The following is a 23,659-nucleotide window of genomic DNA, read 5'->3' on the forward strand; positions in this document are numbered from 1 at the left end:
TCTGCTTGACCTGAGGTAAACATGGCCATTTATGGGTTAACAGATCCCTCTTGGAAGGAAATGGCGATTTTATGGAAGGGAAGGAAGAGGACACAAAGAGCAGTTTACCAGTGTGTCTAATTGTCTTCTTGAATGACTGTTCTTTAATTAAGATGTGTGACAAAACTTCTTCTCAAGCTAAATAAAGTGTTTTCTTCTCAGTGAAAACATGTCGGCAGTACTTGAGTCGGGAGATACTTGATTATCATGTTAACAAAGTAAGTGCAGGTTATCCCAAAAAGGTGCATGACATTATATTTTTTATTTTTTTTACAAAAAGGCTATAAAGCAGCATTCCTGAATCTGGGTTAACAAATGAAATAGTATTACAAATTCAGTTGAGCAGGAAATTCAGACAATGAGAGGTCATGATGTGTTATGATTAAAATGAATGGAGCATGATGGTATTAGATAGCATGGGATATACTGGCCTTGCTCATGCTTTGTTTGCCTGTGATGCTACTGTGCTCTTGTGCTCAGTTTCCCAGGTTCCCTGTTTTTGGTGCACTGCAGCCCTGACTTTCTTAGACATGCTGCATTGATATTCAGGGCCTGTTTCTGATCCCCATCACTGCTCCCCGTCTCTTCCCTCCTCTCTGCTTATGCCACCATAGTTTTCTTTACTAAACTGAATCACTGTAGAGAAACTAAAATCAATTTCAGTGCAAACTTTCTCAGTTTTCAGCATTTAAAAGTCTGTCCTAGTCCTGGAAAGCAAAGCTCTTCTGCTGAAACTGCCGTGGCAACTGTCCCTCCTGGTCATGCTTTCATAGTGGGTTAAACTGTTGCTTTGAATCCTTTTTGTCTAACTGTATTAAATCATACTAGTGCTCATTTCAACATATGTTGTTTATGTATACATATTAAGATCCATCCAGACAGCAACGTTATCAATGGGGTAGCTAATCATTTAGCTTTTCTTCTTTGTTACAAATATCATTCTGAACACTGAACAAACAGACTCCCTGTCAACAGGAACTATTGGAGCAAGTGTTGTCAAAACCAAGATATCTACATTACTTTAGCTATGTAAGTACTTATTTAAGTACTTACTTACATAGCTAAAGTAAGTAAGTACTTATCAAAAAAAGTACTCACTTTTTTGTGTAATGTATCTGCTGTCTCAGCCAAAGCTTGCATGTGCTAAACTCAGTGCTGTTTAACATGTATTTATCCTAATGGGAATACCCTGAACTGGGAGATTGCTGCATGTGATTCTGGTGTTGTCCAGCAAGTAATTTTTACATAATACACCTGTTACACAACAGGAGAAAAAAAAAACTAAATAAAACACAAAGGAAATAAAGGAAAAAAAAAACAGATAGGCGCGTAAGGGGGCAGCAGTTTGACACAGTGAGCCTCTCGCTCCTCTCCTCCTGCTCTTCTCTCCCTACAAGCTGTGACACGATGAGATGTGTGATAGTGACTTGACGGCAACATGACACAAAGCTGTTATGCTCTCATGTCGTGGCTGGCTTGCTGGATAGCCAGATGACTGGTTGGGGCAGAACTGGTGTGTTTGTGTATGCATGTGAGAGATGAATGAGTCAGTAACACACACACAAGCACACAGAGGCATCATGTCCTGCCACCATTATGTTCACTGGGATGTGCTGTATGCTATTTTTTTTTATTAATTTTTTTCAGTTTTGATGTTTAGTTTGGGAATCCAAATCTTAAGAACTCAAGAATGAACAGGATGAGGACACATGTCCTTGAAAGTAACTATCCTTTTTCCTTCTCCTTCTCCTCTTCTTTCCTCTCTTTTTTCTTCTTATTTACCTCCACATCTTGTATTCTTATTGATGTCTTTACTGTCATCTAGATTTACTTAATTTGCTCTTCCTTTTCTAACCTCTTTCCTACACTTTCCTCCTGCCTCTTTTACCTATGCTGCTTCAGAACATCTTTCCTGTCATCTTACATCTTTCATCTACTTTGTCTATTCCTCTTGCCTTTTAATTCCACCATCTCTCCTCCTTCTGCAATCATGGGTGCTGTTAGCTTGCATGCATGAATTCAGAGGACCCCCTGCCCTTCTCTTTGGCTCAAAATGTCAACGAGAAGGAGTAAGAGGGAGTCACAGGGAAATAAAGATGTAGAGAAACACATTCGATTTCATAGCTGTTTCCTTCTCTCTTTGAATTTTCATGCTGCCAACCCTCCATGCTCATCAGTTAGTCCATCAATTTATCGTTCCATCTATCAGTGTTTATCCTATCCAGTCAGACGAAAGCCTTTCAAGTGAAGAGCAGCCTCTTCTGTGCCACACTATTCATGCATACACACCGATACTCACGCCCACCCCTGCTGGCTGCCGACATGGTACAGGCTGTGCATTGAGACAGCCCCAGCTGAGGCAATAGCAGTGAGAGTGCAGCTTAGTGAGTCTCCACACACACACGCACACCTACACTCACTCACTCACACACACACATACACAAACAGCACGCCGCGGTGGTGGCCAGTCCCCTGCTGCATGTGCCGTTGCAACATCATTTAAGGTGAGAGGATTTTCACGTCACGGTGCTGGTGGTGATAACCTCTCTGCGATGTAAGTATGCTTTGTCTTTGTGTACAATGTCATTCAACAGCTTATCTGTGTCTCCTGATTTCATTAGCTGTTTTTGATTCTGTTGGCGTAAATCACCTGCATGTTGGGAGGCTCCAAATTGTACAGATTGTACAATGTGTGTCTATGATTTGTGTACAACGTGACTAATACTGTTGCCCTGTAACTGCATCCAGTGCGGGTCAGGAACAGGTGATATGTAGCAGTTGGACGATGTGTTTGATCTCTGTACATGATCTGTCTACACAAGTACGATACGCTGTATAAAGCAGTAGCAGTTATCTACTTTTACAGATAATAATGTATTATAAATCCTGTCTATGTCTGGGCTGTGTGTTTAAATATGTTGATTGTTAGGAGAAATCAGATCCCAATGTCTTCTAATTTTTCTAAATGAAGATGGTTTAAACAGGTCATCTGTTAGTTGATGAAGTCTGCAGTCTCTCCTCTCTGTCACACTTACTGACTGGTTCTGGCACAGCAGCAGGTTTCTCTGCCATAGCTTATCATGTATGTTTGCTGTCTTTGCTGCATTAGCCAACTGACTATCTGGCACGGTGACTGAATTGGTAGGGAACATTATCATCTCTCCTCCTTGATCTGTTTGGTGTCAGCTTTCCTTATGTGGTTGCCTGACTGTTGCAGATTATAGTCAGTGGCTGGTTAGTTGTTTTCTTGCTTGTCTGATGGATTCAATGATCGTCACAGCAGCTGTGTGACAGGGTTAATAGCTCATTGTCTGTTTCGATAACTTGTCAGTCACACATACCGACAGCCAGTTAGTGAGTGTGTGCAAACCTCCCCCCCCCAGAAATGTGTTCATTCAGTCATTTATATAGCTACCCACAAAGTTGTTCATGCACTCACTTAGCCAGTCGACTGGTCAGTGATTCCACCACATTTCATAAGACAGATGAAATTTATTGTGCCTCTTTTGGGGCTGGGACTGTGTGACCTCAAACATCAACTCCACTGCACCAAGATAAGCGAGACAGCTCAGAGACAGTATCAGTTCTCTTTTACCCCAAATCCTGTGTCCTTTATTTTCTTATGCTTTCTCTTTATATTCCTCACTAAAGTACACAAAGCTTGTATGACAAGATGATCACACAGCTGGGTGCACAGATTAGAAATAGAGGAAGGGAATTAGATAATCAGACAAAAAGAGTAAAACATGTCAGCTGTGGTTGTTTTGAAGTATCGGTTGTTCACTAAAACACATTTCTCTTGAAAAGACAAAGTTAAGCCACTACCTGAAGTTCTTAATTCAAAGGACCTCCAGAGAAGGTTTGTACCATGCTCCGCTCTGTCATATTTCAGATTGTCAAGAGTGGTGCACTGCATTCATTTTTGCTGTGTCATCACCACCTTCTGTGCAGTATAGCGACAAGTCGCAGAGGTAAAGAAAACTTGACGGTCATTTTACCCTGAAAAAAAATATTGATCCTTGTCACAAAAAACAGGTGTTGTCAGATTATATTAGGGTCTTTTTCTTTCTTTCTTTTTCACAGATGAAAGTAACAAAATGATGGATCATGGTCGTTTATATCATTATTGGTTCTGATTTGAATTTATTCTTCTTTTTAGTCTTGGTGGGTTTTATCCCCTATGTCAAAAGCGTCTTAGACACTGAACCCCACAAATTTCCCCGATTTGCTTTGAGGTGTGTGAATATGTGCTTGACAGACAAATCCTCTCTATGTATAGAGATTTTAAGAAGTAATGCATTAATTTGTATGTGAATGAATGACTGCTCCTAGTAGTGGGATTTGTTCAGAGGGATCGATATCACTTGAAGAGTGCTATGTAAATTAATTACATTCACTATTCTGTACCATTGGAGTAATTGTCAAGCACAGAGGAAAGAATAGAGAATGAGAGGAGAGCGAGAGGATTGAGTTTGCAGTTGAGATGAACAAGTTAGTTATAAGATTGGCAGGGAGTTGACATACAGTTTTTATTCTGAATTTATCCAAAATTAAAGTAACTGTAGAAAGCTTGGAGGGCAGTAAAGATGTCGAGGGAAGACAGAAGTTATTTCATAAGGAAACATTACATGATCCTCAGTCTCTAATGATAAGGGGTGGTCGGTCATACAGCAAGCTGTATAGCTTTTAAAGCTTGTTGGAAGTCACATGCCATACACTCACAAGGATAATTCTTCTTAATGTACTTTATTTCTTCTTCTGGAATTTAGTCGTCCTGTTTTCCATGTTATATGACAATGAATGAAGTTTTATGACTAAAAAGGCTCATGGAATGCACCTTAAACAGTAAGTGCTGATAACATGGGTTGAAAAGTAAGGTGTATGCATTTCAAGCCAGTTGAGACTGACAGTGCAGTCAGGTGGGAGAACGTTTAGTTAAAGTCAGCCATTAAGTCAGAATTTGACGGCACAGAGTGTGTATTAGTTCAGGTAATTAGAGTCATCATATGCAAGGGCTTGTCTAAATCCTTGAAAATGTTCATATTTTTTACTTTTTTTTGTTTGTTTTCCTTTTTTTCAGCTACATTTACTTATTCGGCAAAAGTCCATTAATGTGAGATGGATTTTTAATCCCTCAATTCTAAACGTTAGGTCACTATAATTAAAGCATTTTTCATTATCATTATTCATCATTAGAAACAAAACAAAACATTAGATTAGAACATTAGAACATCCTTTTTCATAATTTGTCTACCTCCCTGTATGAGTAATTCCTTCAAATAACCTCTAAAAAGAAGTGGGGAGGGACTAATTAGTTCAAGTGAATAATTGAGCTATGCAATTCATCTTAAAGTTTCAAACTTGATCTTTGTTAGAGATGCCTGGATACTGCAACCACAGCTTCTTTGTGGCCACAGAACTCGCCTCTTTCTTCCCTTCAGCCTCCGATCTCATCATCTAAGTCACAACTTAGAAGAGTTGCATCTCCTGCTCTTTCAGTGTCCTCTTTTATAGCTCCTTATTTTGACTTTTGAATAATGAGCTACAGAAAAAATTGTTTTTGGAACATGGTCACAGTTTAAAAGTTTCACGATCAGCAAACACTGTGCAACTAGTGAGAGTAGAGATGTAGAGACAGAGTGCTAGAGCCATAGAGAAAAAAAAAAACACCTTCAACCACATTACCCAGCTCAGTGCAACCTGCATCATTTTGGCATGAAAGTAGCCTGCTCCAGTGCAACTGAGCAAAAGTTTAACTTATGCACTCAAAAAATAGTGGTATTCACATTTTGGTTGCAGTCAGTAGGTGTGAATTGCAGTTTATTCTACTTGAGCACAAGAAGTACCAAATGCTTTATGGTGTTGCAGTTGCGAGTCTCCCTGCTAAGTCATGTCATCTCTGCAGCACATAGAGACCAGTGCTACATGACCAGCATGGAGCATGACTCCTTTTGATAATAGTCTGTTTCATTTACGTATGAATAATTGATCCAGTAAGTTTGAATTTGTGAAGCAGGTCCAGTTCATGTCATGCACCTGAGGGAGTTACACCTCTGCTCGCTCTCTATACATTTATCTCATGTATGAATTGAACAATAGTTCCATGTTGTCTATCATGTTGAGTAATGTACATGCAATGTTAGCATGCATATGTTTTTATGATACAGTGTTGCAGAATGAGTCACTACTTGCATAACCTGGACCACCCTGCGACTCTACTGTAAATTTGGGAATCAGCTATGTCTGAAGCTGATGAGCAAATTTCAGGCGCCCACTGGTCAGTTGGTGCATCTCTACATACATCTTGACCCTGTTTAAAAAAAAAAAGAAAACAAAAAGCTGCTCTTTGCAAATAAATTGCCAGCATTAATTTGTCTTGATTAGTTTGGGTTAGGAATTAGAGTTAACCCTCCTCTCCTCTGTATATTTTGAATTTAATCAGACCAGTAACTTCCTCACAAGTCCCACAGACTCATCTGGAACAAGGAACACTTTATTATTATTATTATTATTATTATTATTGCTCTGCTTTCCAGTGACCTCACAGCAGGAAGAGTTGTGCCCTGTACTTTGTATCCTATTTTTCAGTGACAACTTTAACAGCAGAATCAGTCCTTTTCTTCTTGGGTCTAAAATGATTAATCATCTCTCAAAACAAAAGCACAAATTACCTCAAACTAGACATTTTGATTTCTTTTGTTTTAGCTTCTATGATGGGTGGCATCATCAGACAGTTTGTTTACAGATGACAGCTCCACTCTTTCATTTGTCATTGTCCTTACAACATAGAATCCTAGCAGCTGTAAATGTTCCCATGCAGGAAGACTTCATTATTTCATAATAAACCACTGGTAAGCATAGAGGTAGGCAGGCCCATCGGAGGTAAGCAGGCAAAGAAGATGTTAAAAGAGAAAGCAAGCATGTGGATGTGATGATGTCTTGACAGTTTTCCCCAGTGGCTGTCTCAGTCATTACATTTATCGAATCATCTCTACCATTTGCTTACAAGTAAGGTCATCTCTCAAGAAAATAACTGCAAACATCATCACAAAATAGATTACCTACAAGTCTATAACTTTCTCAAAATCCTTCATTTTTCTCTTAAAAGTTAATACCTAACTCAGTGAACACATCATGTTTGTGTCCATGTTAGCAGGTTTTGATGCTAGTTGATGAAAATACATAATCCTGCTTTTTTATTTCTGTGTAGTATATCTGAATAAAAAGTAAAATAATGTTTGCTTGTAGTAGACTGATGAAAGTTCCATAACATAATTTGCATGTATGCCTTTACTTTTGAACCTTTTCTTGCTGACACACAGTGGTTGAATGATAGAGAAACACTTGTTCTACCAACATTCGACTTTAGTCTTTGACCACCCTCAGTCATTGTAAAGACTAATTCTTGTCGATGTTTGGTCATTTATTGTAAGTATTTGGATCAGACTCAGCCTGCTTTGGATTGCAACATTGGCAAAGTTGCCACAAATTAACCTGCAATTTTGAGCATTAAAGATTTAAAAAAACATTAAATCTCAACTTGTCTGAAACCATTTATGATACTGAATTTGTGCAAAGTCAAATACAAAATGCATGAGGCTGTATATTTTTGAAGACATCAATGTATACAATGTGTTGTGCTTTGACTACAATGGTTTGTTGTTTTTTTATTGAGGCAAAGGGGTAAAAAAATCAAAGATTGTTTTGATTATTCGCTGTAGGCTCCCCACATCAGACATATCCTTAAGTAAGCACTCAGACTGTTCATGTATGTTTAGTATTTGAAAGGTATTTGTTAGTGTCACCCAATGTGGGAAATGTCAGTGTCATCCAGTAGCAGAGGTTGATCTGATCTGATCTGATCTCATCTCATCTCATCTGGTGAGTGCACAGTGGTAGACGAGCATGTGGAGGTTTTGAGTGGTGTTTGGGTCGTTTTGGAAATTCAAAGCTTTACTTCTAACTGATTTTCATAGTGTTTTATCACACTATGATAGGAATAGTTCCCTTTAAAACATTAGCTCAATGGTGGGAAGAGGGTAAGACACAGATCAAGATCTACTGTCAGAAATATACCAAACATGCAATAAACCCAAAGAGAAGTTGTGTTGAAGAAACCTGAGAGAGAGATTCAGTTGTTAAAGAACAAAATCAGAGATCATAACCTAATGACACATTCCAAGATTCCTGATGGAAACACAACAGCTAATCCAGCAGAGATTAGGAGATAACCATACAGTTCTACAATTACCGTTTTGGTGCAGGACTGTGATGTTAACTGTATAGATCCTATCCTAAAGGGCTACCCAAGTCGAATGAAGCACAGGAAGAATGTGTGGAGGCCTTGCTTTCCTTTACGGCAAGGCAAGTTTATTTGTAGAGCACAATTCGTACATAAGGCAATTGAAAGTGCTTTACAGCTACATAAAATCACAAGAAGGCAAATAAAATCTTTCCAAAAACATAAAAAATAATAAAGAGATCTCTTCTGCTGTCTGACAGCTCAGATGCGGTACAACTTCAGGAATTGAACGATCTTTGGAATTCTCTAAGAGGTCCTTGACTATAATAGGAAAGATGGTACCTCTGAGCTGCACAAGAGCGGTTCTGACACTGCTTCCAAAGAAAGGAGATCTGAGACTACTTAAAAACAAGAGACCAGTTCCACATCTTTGTACAAACTACAAAATCATTTCTTGTCAATGCTTGTCAAATAGACTTGAAGACTGTATGGATTTAATTATTCATCATAATCAAACTGCTCCATTCTGCAAGACAAAGTTGTGTCTACATGTGCATTCATAAATTATATGTCCGAGTTTGCAGTTGAGGGTTGTCTTTGTCGTGGGTTCAGGAGCATGATGTGAGGAGACACAGCAGGGTGTTCTGCCATTGCTACTTGTTCTTGGCGTCAGTTGTGTGCATGAGAGCCCTTAAAGGTTCTTCACGGAGCAGCAGTAGTTGGTGTGGGGAAGTCAAAGTGGTCCAGCGTGTTTGCATCAGATTCATTCCCAGAGATAGATTCCCTGTATAAACCTCTCATTGAAACAAGCAGTGCAGATCTCCTTTTGAGCGTGGTCCACATAGCCTTAGCCACAAACATACATGTGGCATAGCAACAGTAGATCCCAGGACACGGGGTCACCAAATGTTCTGTCAAGCCGAGGAGACCATACAGAATTTGTGACTTGGCTCCTCACTTTTTTAAGACAGTGTATGATTATGATTATGTTTTAGAAGACCACATTCTCTACTTTGCTCCCAGATATAATGCAGCACAGCAGAAGTGTGTTTGTTTGATCATCTTTCTTACAGGTTTGGCAAAATTGAGTATCTGATTAACTCAAAGAAGCAAAATGACAGGATGGTGTCATCAAATGTAACACTTTGTTTTAAGGGCTGGTTGCTGCTTGTCTTAAAGTGGGTTTACATATTCTAAGATGATCAGAGACTTGGATTAGTTTGATTCCATTTTGGGGAATGGATTTGTTTTGTTTACAGCAATGCATGAACCTCTCCTTTCTTATCTTGACCAGACATGCGCATTTTGACATTCTGGCCGGATTTGCTTAAAAATCTAGAAATAGATGAGAAATATAAAGTGAGGATTCTGGCCCACAGGAAAAAAAATTGTTGGAAGACTGGGATAAAACTCAGTTTGCTTTTAACAACTGGGTTTTGTTACTCAAAAGTTAGTACATATTCAGTGTAGATGTAGTGACAAGTGGAAGTAAGTCTCATGACATCCAAGTCATTTCTGAAAGTGGCCCGAAACCACAAGTTTATGTAACTGTGTGGGCTGTTGCCTATAATCTCATGACTGAGCAGAATTTCTTTTCAGTGACATTTACAAAGGTGAGAGCATTGCTGAAGCTCTCTTCTTTGCCTCATCAGTGCATACTGTAGGTAACCTCTGTGGAAATGCAGCATTTTTTTTCAGCTACAAAAAAAACCAAAAAAAAAAACATACCTGAAACATGACTGAAATGAATTAACCCTTGACATGAGACACAAAGGCCACTTTTCCTATAAATGATTGTGTATATGCCAGACTTAGGCCGAGATAATTAGTTTTTACAGAAAATGTACATGCACTTGCTCACATAAATTGTCAGAACCTTAGGTATACCATTATGTCAGAGATCTATCCTAAAACATTAACTTACAAGACAAAACACATTATCTTCCTCATGACACAAAAGCCTGGAGCATTTGACCACAAAACAGATGATGACTTAGTGTGCTTTGCAGGCCCTTTCTTTCTTAGAAACCATCTTGAGTAATCGTAAAAAATATATCATTCAATTATGTCAGCCATATTACAATTGGACTGCACCATATGTCATACTGAGTGTGGATTAGTAAAATTCCCATCAGAATGTGCCATTGACTTGTTTAATGCAATGTTCCTCTAAGGTAGTAGATCTAGTTTGAAACAGAATAAAAAGGCGTTCTACTATGTTTGGTTTGGGTCAAGTGGATAACAGCTCAATGGGAGCAAGAAGCTCAAACGGCTTTAGATTAGTTGTTTGAATAAAAGACATGTGAACAGGTAGACTTCTCGATATATTTTTTCTTAGTTGTTTTGAGTCTATGTCTGTCAGACTCAAAAGTCTGATATCATTATTCTAGTGGTGCTGACTCAGCTCATTTGATACTACAGTCATGTATCCCAGATATGGGTAATACTGTTTAAATTAACCTTTAATTAAGAAGCAAGATTTAGAATATACAGCAAGACTGGCAGCTTTTTAAGGGGTTGTTGCTCAGGATGAAGAGCAGTCGTTTGCCAATCGCAAGATCGGTAGTTTGACTCCCGGCTTCCCTAGACAACATGTTGGTGTCCTTGGGCAAGACATTGAACCCCATGTTGCCCACCATTGTATTCATTGGTCTATTAATATATGTGATATATTAAAAAAAGCATTGTGTAACCTGTAACACTAAGATGTGCTGTATGAGGGTGTGTGTGCATGTGGGGTTGTTGTGTAAAAGCACTTTGAACTAAACTAGAAAATAACTATTTAAGTACAGTCCATTTACCAATTAAGCATAGCTCTGTGCTGGCATTAACATATTGCGAACAGAATAAAATAGAATGGAATAATCCTTTGTTTGTCACTCAGAGAGAATATTTGTGGTTACGTGATGATACAAACATGATGCCTTTTAGCAGGCAGACTGGGAACACTAGTTATTGTCTGATGAGTTACTGTCTGGGGCCTACAACCAGCGTTTTGGGACTTCCAGTGTAGCCAGTAAATTCTTGTATTATGACAATCAGTGCCAAGACTCTCTACTCTAGAAACATAAACTGATTATAACAACCCAACAAACAGCAAAACTGGCATAGATTAGGCCAGCCAACCAAGCCAGTCATTTCCCAACATTTACTGTACCTCTCCGAGGACTGATATCTACTTAATGAGGGAATTATTTCCAAAAATGACCACCACCACACTGATTGGAAAGACTGACATAAGATAATGACATTAAAATGATTTGTTAAACAAGATAAAAAGATGACTTTTAACTTCTGTTTTAATTTAATGGACAGGGGTATGTGATAGTACTACAAAAATGACATTCTTCTGCATTAAGTGTCAAATGCCATCTTAAATCAATATCATCACAGCTACTATTTATTTTATTCTCTCAACACCAACATTTGTCTTTCTTGATCAGAAAAATATTCTCTGAACAACAGGATATTAGTGCTCACGTTTGTTTAAAACAGAAAATAGTTGTTTTCCTTATCCTGTCTTACAGTTTACCATGGCTCCACTTCTCTGAGTTCATACACACAATGATTGATAACTACATACCATGCTTGAGGCCAGTCCAGCAGGGAGTCTTGTTTGATAGGAAAATTAATTGGCAGATAGAGGAACTGCTACTTATTCACAGGATGATCTCCTACAGAGTCAAACAGCTTGCTAAAGCACCAGCATCTACAATACAATTAAGGAAACTTATGTGACAATTTGTTATAAGAACATTTCACACTGGCAGCAGTGGGATTTGCTTATTTTTCAATTACAATGATTAATTACAAAATATATATATATTTATTTTTTCTTGTATATTAATAATTGGGTTATTGTTTCTGCAGGTTTGATTTATCTCTACATAGCCATATCTCCATTTTCTACCTGTAGCTTTTGTATAATGCCACTCTTTCACTAAATACATCTAAAACAGGGTCTCCCATGAAACAAAATCAGTATGACTTTTATCTAAATAAGGAAACATTTTATTTACTGCACAGGATCAAAGAATTAATCACTGTTATGGAAAGGTATTGCACTGCAAACAGAGTACAGACAGTTACAGTGAAACGGCAGTGTGAAAAAGTAAGGAAAGCAAAAAGAGTCGAGTGAAAGTTGGGTGGTGGAGTGATGGAGCTGCCCACAGTGGCACCAAATAAGATAATAATCAGGTACGACAAAGATGCCAAAAGTTGGGTTCCATTTGGGCAAAGACTTATATCAATTAGTGTCTGGCCCCCTTCCCTCCAAGCCAGTCATTCTACACTTGGAGGTTGTTATCACCAGCTCCCCCACTTTTGCTTCTGTGTCTAAACACCTGCAGTGATACGCAGCAACTTCTGTAGGTTCAAAAATTGATTGGCTGAACGCTTGACTTCAGAATACCTTCACAATCTGTAAGCATACATAGGCATATCACACAAGTATGTATTTCCATGTGCGTGTCTGTCTCTCAGCCTTTGTGTGACTCATTGCTCTACCTTTTTCCTCTCTGTTTCAGGGTGCTGCAATCTTTTTTGAGCTCTTGCATTGGTTACCAAAATAATCCCTTTCTTCGTCACACTCCATGCTGCACTTTGTTAACATGACAGCTGGTTTCAACCCAATTAAATAGCACTGATGGTGGTGGAGAGGAGAATCTCCATGTGGTTGTTATATAACAGTTCAGCTCAGTTAACATGTCTCTCTCTCTTTCTCGCTGTGTGAACTTGGATATGTCGTACAGTACTGCAATGCAGCTGCTATCTAATATACTACGTATTTAGGGATTCCCTTAGCATAGTGCAAATGTCTCTGCTACTCAGTTTATATTTAATATTTTTGTTCCTTAACAGAACTGGAATTTTTATTTTGATAACATATTTTATTTTCACATTTTATTTAGGTATTTCTGCTAAAAACTGCGAGCATAATGCAGATTATACACTCGTGTAACAGTTTTGGAGGCCATTAAGCTTGTTAAGATTTTTTTATGCAGCACTAAAATACGCATCCGCTTAAACACAATTTAACCATGCACAAATTAGATCTTAATTTTAATATTATCTGCCTTTTAAATTGTGACAGGTTATCAGTGCCATTATTGACTGACACATCAACAAATCACTGACCTTGTTGATTGTACAATACACATGGTTTGAACACTATACTCTGGACAATTGCTATTCAGTACTATCCCAACAAAACCACTAAATTCCACACTTAGGACGTTTATACTGTAAAATTTTGAAGACTGTGAAAGTAAGATGTTGATTTTGTTCTTTGAGGCTGTAGTTTGTGGTGCTGTATGAGTATGTGTCACATCATAATGCGCTCTTGTAATTGTTGCCTCTCATATGGACAGCTTGAAAATTATCTGTTTTTGAATACATTTTTAAATTAAATAAGTTATAACACTGATTTTTATCATTGTACACCTGTCAAATTATATTATGATATTGAGAGGCATGCAGGTGTACAGAGATCTCTGCACTTTGTTTTGTCACAGGCAGGGGGGGCTGTATGTCTGTGATGCAGGCGGTGATGATGCAGTGGGCACAGCTCATACCTCAGCTCTGCCTCACTGTGCTGAAGGACATTTGGAGACAGACACATGGGGAATGAGCACAGCTTCACATGGCTTGTGGAGGGCAACACGCTGTCCACTTCCCAAGAACTTTAAATCAAGGAGAAAGAAGCAATTATAAGAGCACAGTTTCATGATTAACTGTTGTTCTATATAAACCACAAAGCAGAACAGGAGAGACCCAGCAGACAAAGCACAATGCAGTACATAGAAAAACCTAGTTAGAAATATAGTGAGCCATAAAATAGCACACACAAGATATGCACAAGATTTTTTATTTATTTTTTTGGTGTTAGCATCTGGCCATTGAGCTTCACATTTTAATGTGGATCCCATATGGTGTTGAGTTCATAAAGCCCCATTAAGTGTGTAATGCATTTTAGATAAGAAGTTGTTCATTATTACAAAATGTGCACCTTCTCCTTGACTGTTTGTTCAGATGTTGCTCATTACTCACTGTCAAGTCATTGGGACCATACCAACGATTATGCAGATGAACTGGCAGGTAGGCAGACCAATGGGAGCAGGAGAGGTTTTAGTCACAAACTGATGGAAAGGAAAGCAACAAGTAAATACAGAGATTAGTTGGAAAACATATAGACATATAATTTAATATGCAGGATCTGGGGTTGTAGTTATAGGTGCAGTAGAATCTGAGGTTTTTGTTGGGTTTCATCACCAAAGGCAAACAAAACATCACCAACATCTCCACTTGCAGCTATGTTGATTGTGTGCATGCATATGCAAGACAGTAACTACCTCTAGATGAGATGTCAGATCCTATTATGAACAGATTAAGAGGTTTGCGTTGATCAGTAGTCAAGTAAGGCCTCTTCGCATTTAAGTATGTTTTATATTTTTATTAATTTTTGTCTGTTGTATTCATTAGCAATATTGGTCTTCATGTACTGGTAATGCGTGGAACGATCTGTGCTTTTGTGATATGCCAGCTTAGATATTTAACGACTATGACTATGATTTAACAACTCTCTGTAAATCCTACATTTACATAAACTAAGCCTTGTTTTTTTATTTTGAAAAGCTTTCAGAGGTATTTATTGATCATGTAAAAAAGTGAGATATAAAATCAATGTTCTTTGTACACTAAACATATACTAGCAAAAATGGTGGCTATGTTTGTGTCTCTTGCAGTTAGTCCATCTGGTGCGACAGACAATTACAGTACCTGTGTGATGTAGTTTCTCTACTCAGCCAATTTCAATTACACACATTCGCACACAGACACAAATACACACAGTTTTCTGGGAGAGGATTTGTTTGCTTTCATTTGACGGCTTTGGAGGATCTGGTCGGCACAGATGTCTGCCTTGGCATGCAGAAAGTACCGCCAACATTGATTGGACCTGATTGGCAGGCAAAAGAGGGGACAGCATCAAACATCAAAGGTTGGAGAAAAACGGCAGAAGATAAAGTCTAGCCTGATGCCATTCTTTTTTAAGAAATTGTGAAACCATCCAAAGCCTTCCATCATTGTTATTTTAATCAATAGCTTGTAAAAAGACAAAGAAAATCTGAAAACTATGTATTAGCCTTTGTGGGAACGTTTTAATCACTCTTTTTAATCAGCTTTACAAAAATACTAACGCTAACTTTTCTTTGGGATATTGTGTCCCAGTGTCACTGTCACTTTTTTGACTTCAGGAAGCACTGGAGCTCATTAACAGACTGGACTATATCCTGCGGAGTTGCAAAGTGCCTCCTTTCTATAGATGTGCATTCACATGTTGGCAGACTCTCTTACCATCCTGCTGTGATGAGTTTGTGCCCTGCTGTTTCTAAGCATGCAGCTGTATCTGGTACTAGTACCTTCTGTAACAACACACTTGATATCCGCAACTGGACACCGTGCTGATTTATTCTGGCTGAAGTGCTTTCCACCAGTTCAAATAATCTGCACATGTCCACTACCTCAGAGTCACTTTGTCTGCTGTCATCACTACATCCAAACAGGCTAACAAGTGCACAGAAACTGCTTTTTGTATTATGTTACCCTCCGTAGCTAAATACTGTACCTCCAGAGTAAATAAAAGTTTTAACCCTGTTGAAATGATTTATCATGATCATGACAGAAGATGTATAAGTGAAGTTAGCAGGCTGCAACTGAATATGCTTGCCTTAGAACCAATGACCGTGTAAAAAAATAAAGTAAAAGGATACTGAAAGCCCGGGTGACATACCATACAAATCTGCGGACCAAACCTGTTTGAGCTGAGTGGGTCAAATCTGATAATTGGGGACAAAGTTTATCTAACATTAGCAACACATTATAAGCTGTTTGATAAATGATCTTTTACATCTGCATTTCTAACATTGCAGAGAGCGATACATTACCATTGGATTATCTACTTATAGGTGGCCCTGAATTTGTTCCTCCTCTTCAGAATCAATTTGATTTTTTTTTAACGTGAACAGTCGAATATTACAACTTGCCACTGTGCTGCTTATAGTAGCTTTCCAGTTTTGAGCAGAGTCGAAGGTGAGCCAGGTACACTCCAGATGCAGGTGGGCGAACGAGATAGTCATGGACCAATTTGCATTTTCACAGATCCATGCATACAAAATGAGTTGTTACATTCAAGTATTATGTTTAATAATGAACAGTGATGACTTTTTAGGGGCTTAATTAATGCCAGTAGAAAAAGATTACTTTAAACACTGTATATCGGCTGTTGCTGATGAAAGTTTCTTTTAAGCTCTGGCAGTGGTCTTATTATGTAACATTTTGAGTAATAATGTACTTCTGTACATGTGACCTTATCAAATCTGTCTTTTAAACAAGCAGGTACATCATTTATTCATTTATTTTCTCTGGAAAATTACATGTCCTCAAGCATTTTTTGATGCAGTGCAGAGTTAATAGAATAAACAACTACATGCAACCCAGTTTTCCAATGTAGCAGAGCAAATTGAGACTGAGTTTTAATCTGTGCCTACAGTAGAAAAAATTCTATATTCAATAGTAGAATGATTTATTTTAGAAAAATCTGGAGATACTTGGATGTCCTTTGAGAGATTCATAAACATCCACTACATTTTTTAGGCCTTTGAGGGTACTTTGGATCTTGCCAAGATGATAACAAATAGCAAAGAGAACCAGACTTTGGATGCCATGTGTTAGGATGAGACTTGCTCTACTTGTCATTCCCAATGGTATTTGCATTTTATCTATAACTCCCGCTGGAAATTATTGTCCATTTGTGATGTAATGATAATGTCATTATGGTGTGCTATTTATCAGTAGGCAATGTTAATGTTACCAAGTGTTTACATATTGAAAATGTCAGATTTCTTCAAACTTGATGTTTTATGTAAAAATTTGACAGGTGTGCATAAATCTTATGTTTGAATAGACAGTATCACACATTTTATGATAAGATGATTTTAGTGTTTTAATTCTGACTTATTTTGATCTTTGATCTAATGTATTATTTAAACATGTAAAGCATATTTGGCTATTGCAACATTTTGGCTTTGAGAAAACATCACCTATTATTTACAGATGATGGAAAGACAGTACAGTCACTGCAGGGTTCAGCAGAACACAAAAGTAGGGTGCTTTGATTCCAGGTTCCCCTCTGTGTGGGTGGGTGGAGATAAAGGGCAGCTGTGAGGCAAAGGCTTACTTTGGATGATAATATTAATGATGAACCTTCAAATCATCTGGTGCAGGAGGTGATAAGCATGGTATAGGCCGAGTCATTGATGTAACTCATTAAAAATGAGGACGCTCATTGAAATTATTGAAGACAGATCAATATGGGATTACATATTTATGTGGAAGAGGTTAGATAGTGAGAAATAAAGGAACCTAAAGGATAAGATTGTCCGTGTTCTATAATTGCTCAAATTTCCAGCAAAGGCTTGGAATAAATGTGTGCCTGATTTACCAATGTTTTAGGCATTTATTGTGGTCCAGAAACTATTAAAAACAACAAAGTACACCATAGCACTCTGTTACTTATTAATTATAGTCTGGGCACTGATGTTTGTTTTGATCCTCAGTCACAAAAGAATATTCACAAGTGCGCCAGCTGTCTTCAAAAGCCTGAAATATTTCTTCATTAAACTATGATCTCTTTATAAACAGAATCTAGAAAATTACTTGGTTTTTAGCTTTTCATGTGAATTGTTCCTGATGGAAAAAAAGTAGAACACTAGAATTTAGAGGAATTGCCTTAAAAAGATTTATGTAAACTGGTTACAGACTTTGAAATACCTTTGCACAGTGAATTGCAATCTATGTATTTTCTGGAAAAAAATTTATTTGCAGTAGGAAAGGGCAGCAGACTTGAAGGGAATTCATGAATACAAAACATTACAAGGAAACAAGTGTGAAATGTGCCACTGATTTAGAGTGACTGCACAGGAGAGGTCACTGACTGAAGGGAGCAGTGGTAGCTTTCTTGCTGGTGAGATAGCAGTGGTGGGTTCGCAGCTCAGCCCATCCTCCCCATGACATTGCAGCGTTACGTTCTGCCTCTCCGCTTTGTCGTCAGAGCAGCCCCAGCCTCCCGCCCGTGCACAACTCCTCTCTGCTCTGCACCAGGAAGGAGCAGTCTTATCTCTCCTCCTCTTTCATATCCTTGCTCTCTCTCTGTCTGTGTGTGTACTCAGAATGAGGTTAGCAGCACCAGTAGCACCAGCAGCAGCAGTAGATAGAGACAGCAAAGGCACAGTTACTGCAGCAGCCAGGGGAGGCTGTCATTCAGACGTGCACCATCTACTGCTGCATTCGTCCCTGTCCTGAGAACGCAACGCTCATTCCTGTGCTCGCTTTCTGTGTTTCTCCCTGCTCCTCCCTCACCATCCTCTTTGAATTCATCTCATGACTTTGTTCCCTCTCTCTCTCTCCCTGTTTCTCTGTAGCAGTGATGGGGAAGACCACCATGTAGAGGCAGCAGAGGCAAGAGCAGAATAGCAGTAATGGGAAGCCACACATGGAGTGGGTCTGGACTGCAGCCGTGGTGAGCCTGAGACCAACAGGACCTGAAACCACCATTACTGCCTGTCTCAGGACCTAACCACTGGGGCTGTCCAGCGCTTACCTGGATGCTCCCCACTTGTGATTCGTCATCCCCTTTTCTACCCCGCTCTGTTGCTCTCTTTCCTCCTCTTCTATTTCTTTTCCTGGATGGTTTTTTGTCTGCTGAAATCTTTCTTTCCTGAAGCAGAAACTTCTTATTATTTTTTCCCCTTGGATTTTCCCCCCTTTTAATCTCTTTATCTGTTTACTTTACCCACAAGAGGTATCATTTTTGCCAGCTTGAAATCTATTTTGGATTTTTTTTTTTGGATGAGACTGAGCTGTTTTTGCAAGCTTTTTGTTCTATAAGCAATAACAAACACTAATCTAACTGACTTGACTAGCTGACATCATGGGGGACATGTCCAACAGTGATTTTTATGCCAAGAACCAAAGAAACGAGGGCAACCATGCGGCAGGCTACGGCTGCTCGGTCATGGAGCTCCGCTCGTTGATGGAGCTGCGCAGCACAGAGGCAGTGGTAAAGCTCCAAGAGGACTACGGGGGAGTAGAGGGACTGTGCAAACGACTGAAAACCTCACCCACTGAAGGTAAGTCCCCATAATTTACTCTGATCGTGCATGGGAGTGTGACAATGCATCTACTGATGTGTGTTCTATGCAGGATTGAGGAATGTATGTATTTTCTGAACATGCAGATGATTGTAGGTTTTCACTTAATTTTCTGTTGATTTACGTATGGATTATCATTTAATTGGTACACCTTCTTTTTATTCGGAACTCTATGTTGAAAGTACAGACAAGCAGAAATGCTGTAAAGCAACTGAGGAAAAGCACAGTATCCGAATAACACAGGAGGGGAGGGGGATCCCGTTTGAAGAGATATGAAAATTATGTGCCGCCCAGCAAGAGGCAGACGATTTTGGTACGCAAAGAAATCTCTGAACAGTTTTACCCACCTCACACCCCATCCCTTGCAAAAGAATCCCACCCATTTTCATCTTCCCCTGTTCAGCCAGTCAGCTACAGATTTATTACATGGCAGGTCGCTGGTGCAACACGGTGGAGGTCTTCTCCATGTGGGATGTGCTGTGGCATTTGCAAATGCAGACTGAAAATGATTGGAATGAGAAAGTGAAAAACTCGTACATTTCTGTTTCTTCATTATCAATTTAACATGTGTTGAAAATTGTAATTATTTATTTTGTGCAGTTTGAAAATCATTTTTTTATTCTAAGGACATAGGGTAGAATGATTATATTCTAGCACTATTTTCCTTTTTCACTCATGAAAAGAAGCCTTGTCAGCTATAACAAAATTCCTCCTCTGTGCATTTACTTACCTACCATAGCTTTGCGATTAAATTTCCTTTGGGATATTCAATTAGGTGCATATGCACTTGTTATTTAAATGTCCTACTTACTCTTTATTATGTTGTGTTAAGGTTGGCTGGATTTTCTGTTGTGTAGTCCCTAGTGAACAGACAAAATTGACCTGTCTAATAGCTACATCAATGCGCAGAAACTTTAGAGTTGAATTTATGAACCTCCCTTGACGTTAAATTATTACTCATTATTCATGTAAAGTCACCTCTGTGACATCACAGATATCCATGACTATTAGCCTATAACTAACCTTATAGACTGATAGTCAAATAATATTTAATTCCCTATCTTCCTGATGTTGGCTCTTGGTGAGGCCACAGCAGAGCAGACTAAGTAGATTATGAGAATCTTCCTTATCATAAATGTTGAACAAGAGCAGTGGGACACTGAACACCTCCATCAAGGCTGGATAAAGGATTCCTGGATCCAGGTCTGCATCTCGATCAGCATCAAAAGTGAATCACCTCTAAGTGAGAAATTTCCCCACCCATAGTCATTTTCTTTTCTGAAAATTCTGTCATTACTTTTTAAGTAATCCTGCTAACAAACAAACAAACCACATCAATCCCATAACATCCTTGGTGGAAATAACAAAGTAAAAAATAAAGTACAAAACAAATCGATCAAAATGTGACTGAATAGAACAAGAGTGTAGCTGAACACTGAACACTGACTCAGATAGATTACTGGCTCTTACTCTCCAGTTTTCACAGTGGCATGGTTCCTTGCACAGTATCCAAGGATGGATTTATGCATGGACTGCCTTGTAAGTAACAAAATGCATTGAATAGATAGCATTTTACTCAGGTAGCCTGCAGGTATGAATCATTTAGGGACTAGATAGGTTGTCAGGCTGCTGCTTAGTTTCCTGGAAAGGATGGTATTGAGCTGCTTGGTGTACAGCCTGTTTCATTTGAGATAGGAGAGAAGACTGCTGGTGCTGACAGTACAACTCTGTTCCCAGGGAACAGAAGAGAGCCGCAACACTTGGATAGGTTCTCCTGGGTTGGCACCATGAAATTGTGAAACATTGTTCAGGGCAATGCTGATTCTCCTGGGTCAGGACACTGAAGAGGTGCTTAGGATTGACTTTGATGCTGTGAATAAGAAAAAGTAGGAGGGTACGTAGCAATAGTTTCATAGAAATTAGAGGAGAATGTATCGAATGTGGTTTCCACTCAAAACTAGAAAGAGTTTGTAATCAGTACTACATTGGTTGTTTTTTCTCTCACATTGAATTCCTTCAGACTTTGCTCAAAATTTGACATATCATTAACTTTTGTTTAGCTGCAAACTGTGTGCCTGCTAGTGCAGAAGCAGTGACTATTGCTCATCACCATAATTACAACATCTGTGTGAGACAATGCTTGCACTATAACAGCAATACTGAAATGAAACAGAATTTAAACTAGCAATGAAATTATCATAAGTGACATAAAATTATGATTTAATTTTCCTATTGTCATGAGCATCCTGATTAGATATTCAAACATTATGTTTTATTAGTGTGCTGATCATTAACCCAGGATCACAGCCTGCAGACTGGCAATGAAATTAGAATTGCAGTAATTAAAGCTTATAAATAAAAACATCAAGTGATTCTCATCAACATACTTTCTGTTTTGAGGAAATTTATTTTTTTGGCCAATATTTTACTTTATTTTTTACTCTACATTACTGCTTAATTATCTTGATTGTGTAAATTGAGTAATCAGTTAACAAAACTAATCTATGTGAGGTAAGTTTGATAATTATGTTAGCATTAATCAAAGCATGGCAAGGCCAATGTGTGTGTGCCATTAAAGACCAAGGTCGGTGTATACTAGTATATACCCATTTGCTTGTCCATTTGCAAAAATTTGCATGTGAAATTTAAGTCACAATTTGAAAATGTAACTCTGGTTTTGCTCCTGTTTTTGTATGTGTGACATTTAGCAAAACTAATACAGTGCCTGTGCAGCATGAGCCTGTTAAGGACCAATTGCTGCTTGTAGCTTTGCGAGTGTGAGAGTGTGTGTTTGTGTATGAGTGAGTGACATTTCAGCACATACACGTGTGCTGAAATGTCGCAAAACACACGCGCGCAAAACATACACAGACACACGCTCACACTCAGACACAGGTGTGACGTAAATGCTTTGAAATGAGGGAAATAGGAAACTTTTTCCTTTTCTTCAGTAGAAAGTAATTCCACCTCAGATGTTGCTGATGTAGATGGAAATCAACCAGAGTAACAATTATTATTTGTATTCAACTAAACAGACATATTAGCAGTGACCGCACTAAGGCATCTACAGTCTTTTATTTTCCAGCTGGCTTATGTTTTATTTACAATACATACAAGCAATTAACTCATAATTTCATGTTTGCAGTTAAACAACTTGATGCTTAGGCAAGGCAAGTTTATTTGTAGAGCACAATTCGTACACAAGGCTTACACACTATTGCACTTAAGTAGTAAAACTGAAAACACTCTTGATAAAAATGATATTGTTTTAGGACATTATATGACGCAAAAGGAAGCTCCACTCTTGTTGGTACTGACTGTGGTTTTTATAGTCACAGACTGTTCTTTTCTCTGTCCATTTTACTAGATTTTGGTTTTCATTTTTGGTTTTATTTGCTGTTTGGTAACAAAACAACTTGGTTAGCTTTAAAAAAAAAAAAAGATAGAAGTTTGGCTGCAATCTTAACACAAGTCACTATTCCAGCACATCAGATAACGATGTGGAAATAGAGCAATGATTATCCACCTGATCCTTAAGGTAAAGGCTTGATTCTGTATTGATGCCAATGTGTCCTGACAAAACAACACAGTGTTACATCATAAATGTGAGAATAGTCTGCATACACCTGTTACAGTTTGGTGAAGACTACATCTATAAGAACTGTTTTGAATGAAAAGCAGAAAAAGTGCAGCATCACTCTGGTTGATCCAATCTTGTTCTGGCCATTATGAAATCTCATTACAGCATTTTGCCAAACTATGTAAAACTCTCATCCCCACAACTTGACACTGTGCTCTTTACTTCCTTGAGGACCCAACAATACAGGTGTCAAGTTTAAAACTCACAGGCGCACGTACAGACATGCAGGGCAACAGCGATTGATAGTGAGGTCTGGAGCATATTTTGTGCAAAACTCTGTTTTGCTAACTAAGGTAATTGCATATCATATTTATATGACAAATATTTTCCTTTAGGTTTGAAGAACTTAGTTTGTTTTGCTTAAAGTCTTCACGAACAAGAAGGGTGACCTTCTCTCATTACTACTTGTTTTTCTAGTTAGGTAAATATTTTTATCTCACAAGAACAGTGCCCTAATGATTCTATGTCTGTAGCTTGTGGGTTCCCTTTGTCTGTTGAGTGTTTGCTCTACAGAACATATGTTAACCTTGA

At 38.4% G+C, this 23,659-nt stretch overlaps 1 protein-coding gene across 12 annotated transcripts in view; it reads left to right on the forward strand.

Annotated features, from left to right (window-relative positions):
- Nucleotides 1–23,659, forward strand: part of atp2b2 (ATPase plasma membrane Ca2+ transporting 2) — a 125,949-nt gene that overhangs the window by 38,673 nt on the left and 63,617 nt on the right. For 7 of the 12 annotated variants that reach the window (XM_072381892.1, XM_072381881.1, XM_072381888.1 and 4 more), the window contains exon 1: nt 18,403–19,467. In XM_072381892.1, the coding sequence (XP_072237993.1) occupies nt 19,269–19,467 (199 nt within the window). In that variant the 5' untranslated portion in view covers nt 18,403–19,268. Of the gene's footprint in view, nt 1–2,410; nt 2,594–18,402; nt 19,468–23,659 lie in introns of those variants that run through there. The other 5 variants (XM_072381883.1, XM_072381884.1, XM_072381882.1 and 2 more) reach the window with 4 other exon arrangements.

The sequence above is a fragment of the Leuresthes tenuis genome, unplaced genomic scaffold (assembly GCF_036924035.1).
Source record: "Leuresthes tenuis unplaced genomic scaffold, fLeuTen1.0.hap1 SCAF_3, whole genome shotgun sequence".
NCBI lineage: Eukaryota > Metazoa > Chordata > Actinopteri > Atheriniformes > Atherinopsidae > Leuresthes > Leuresthes tenuis.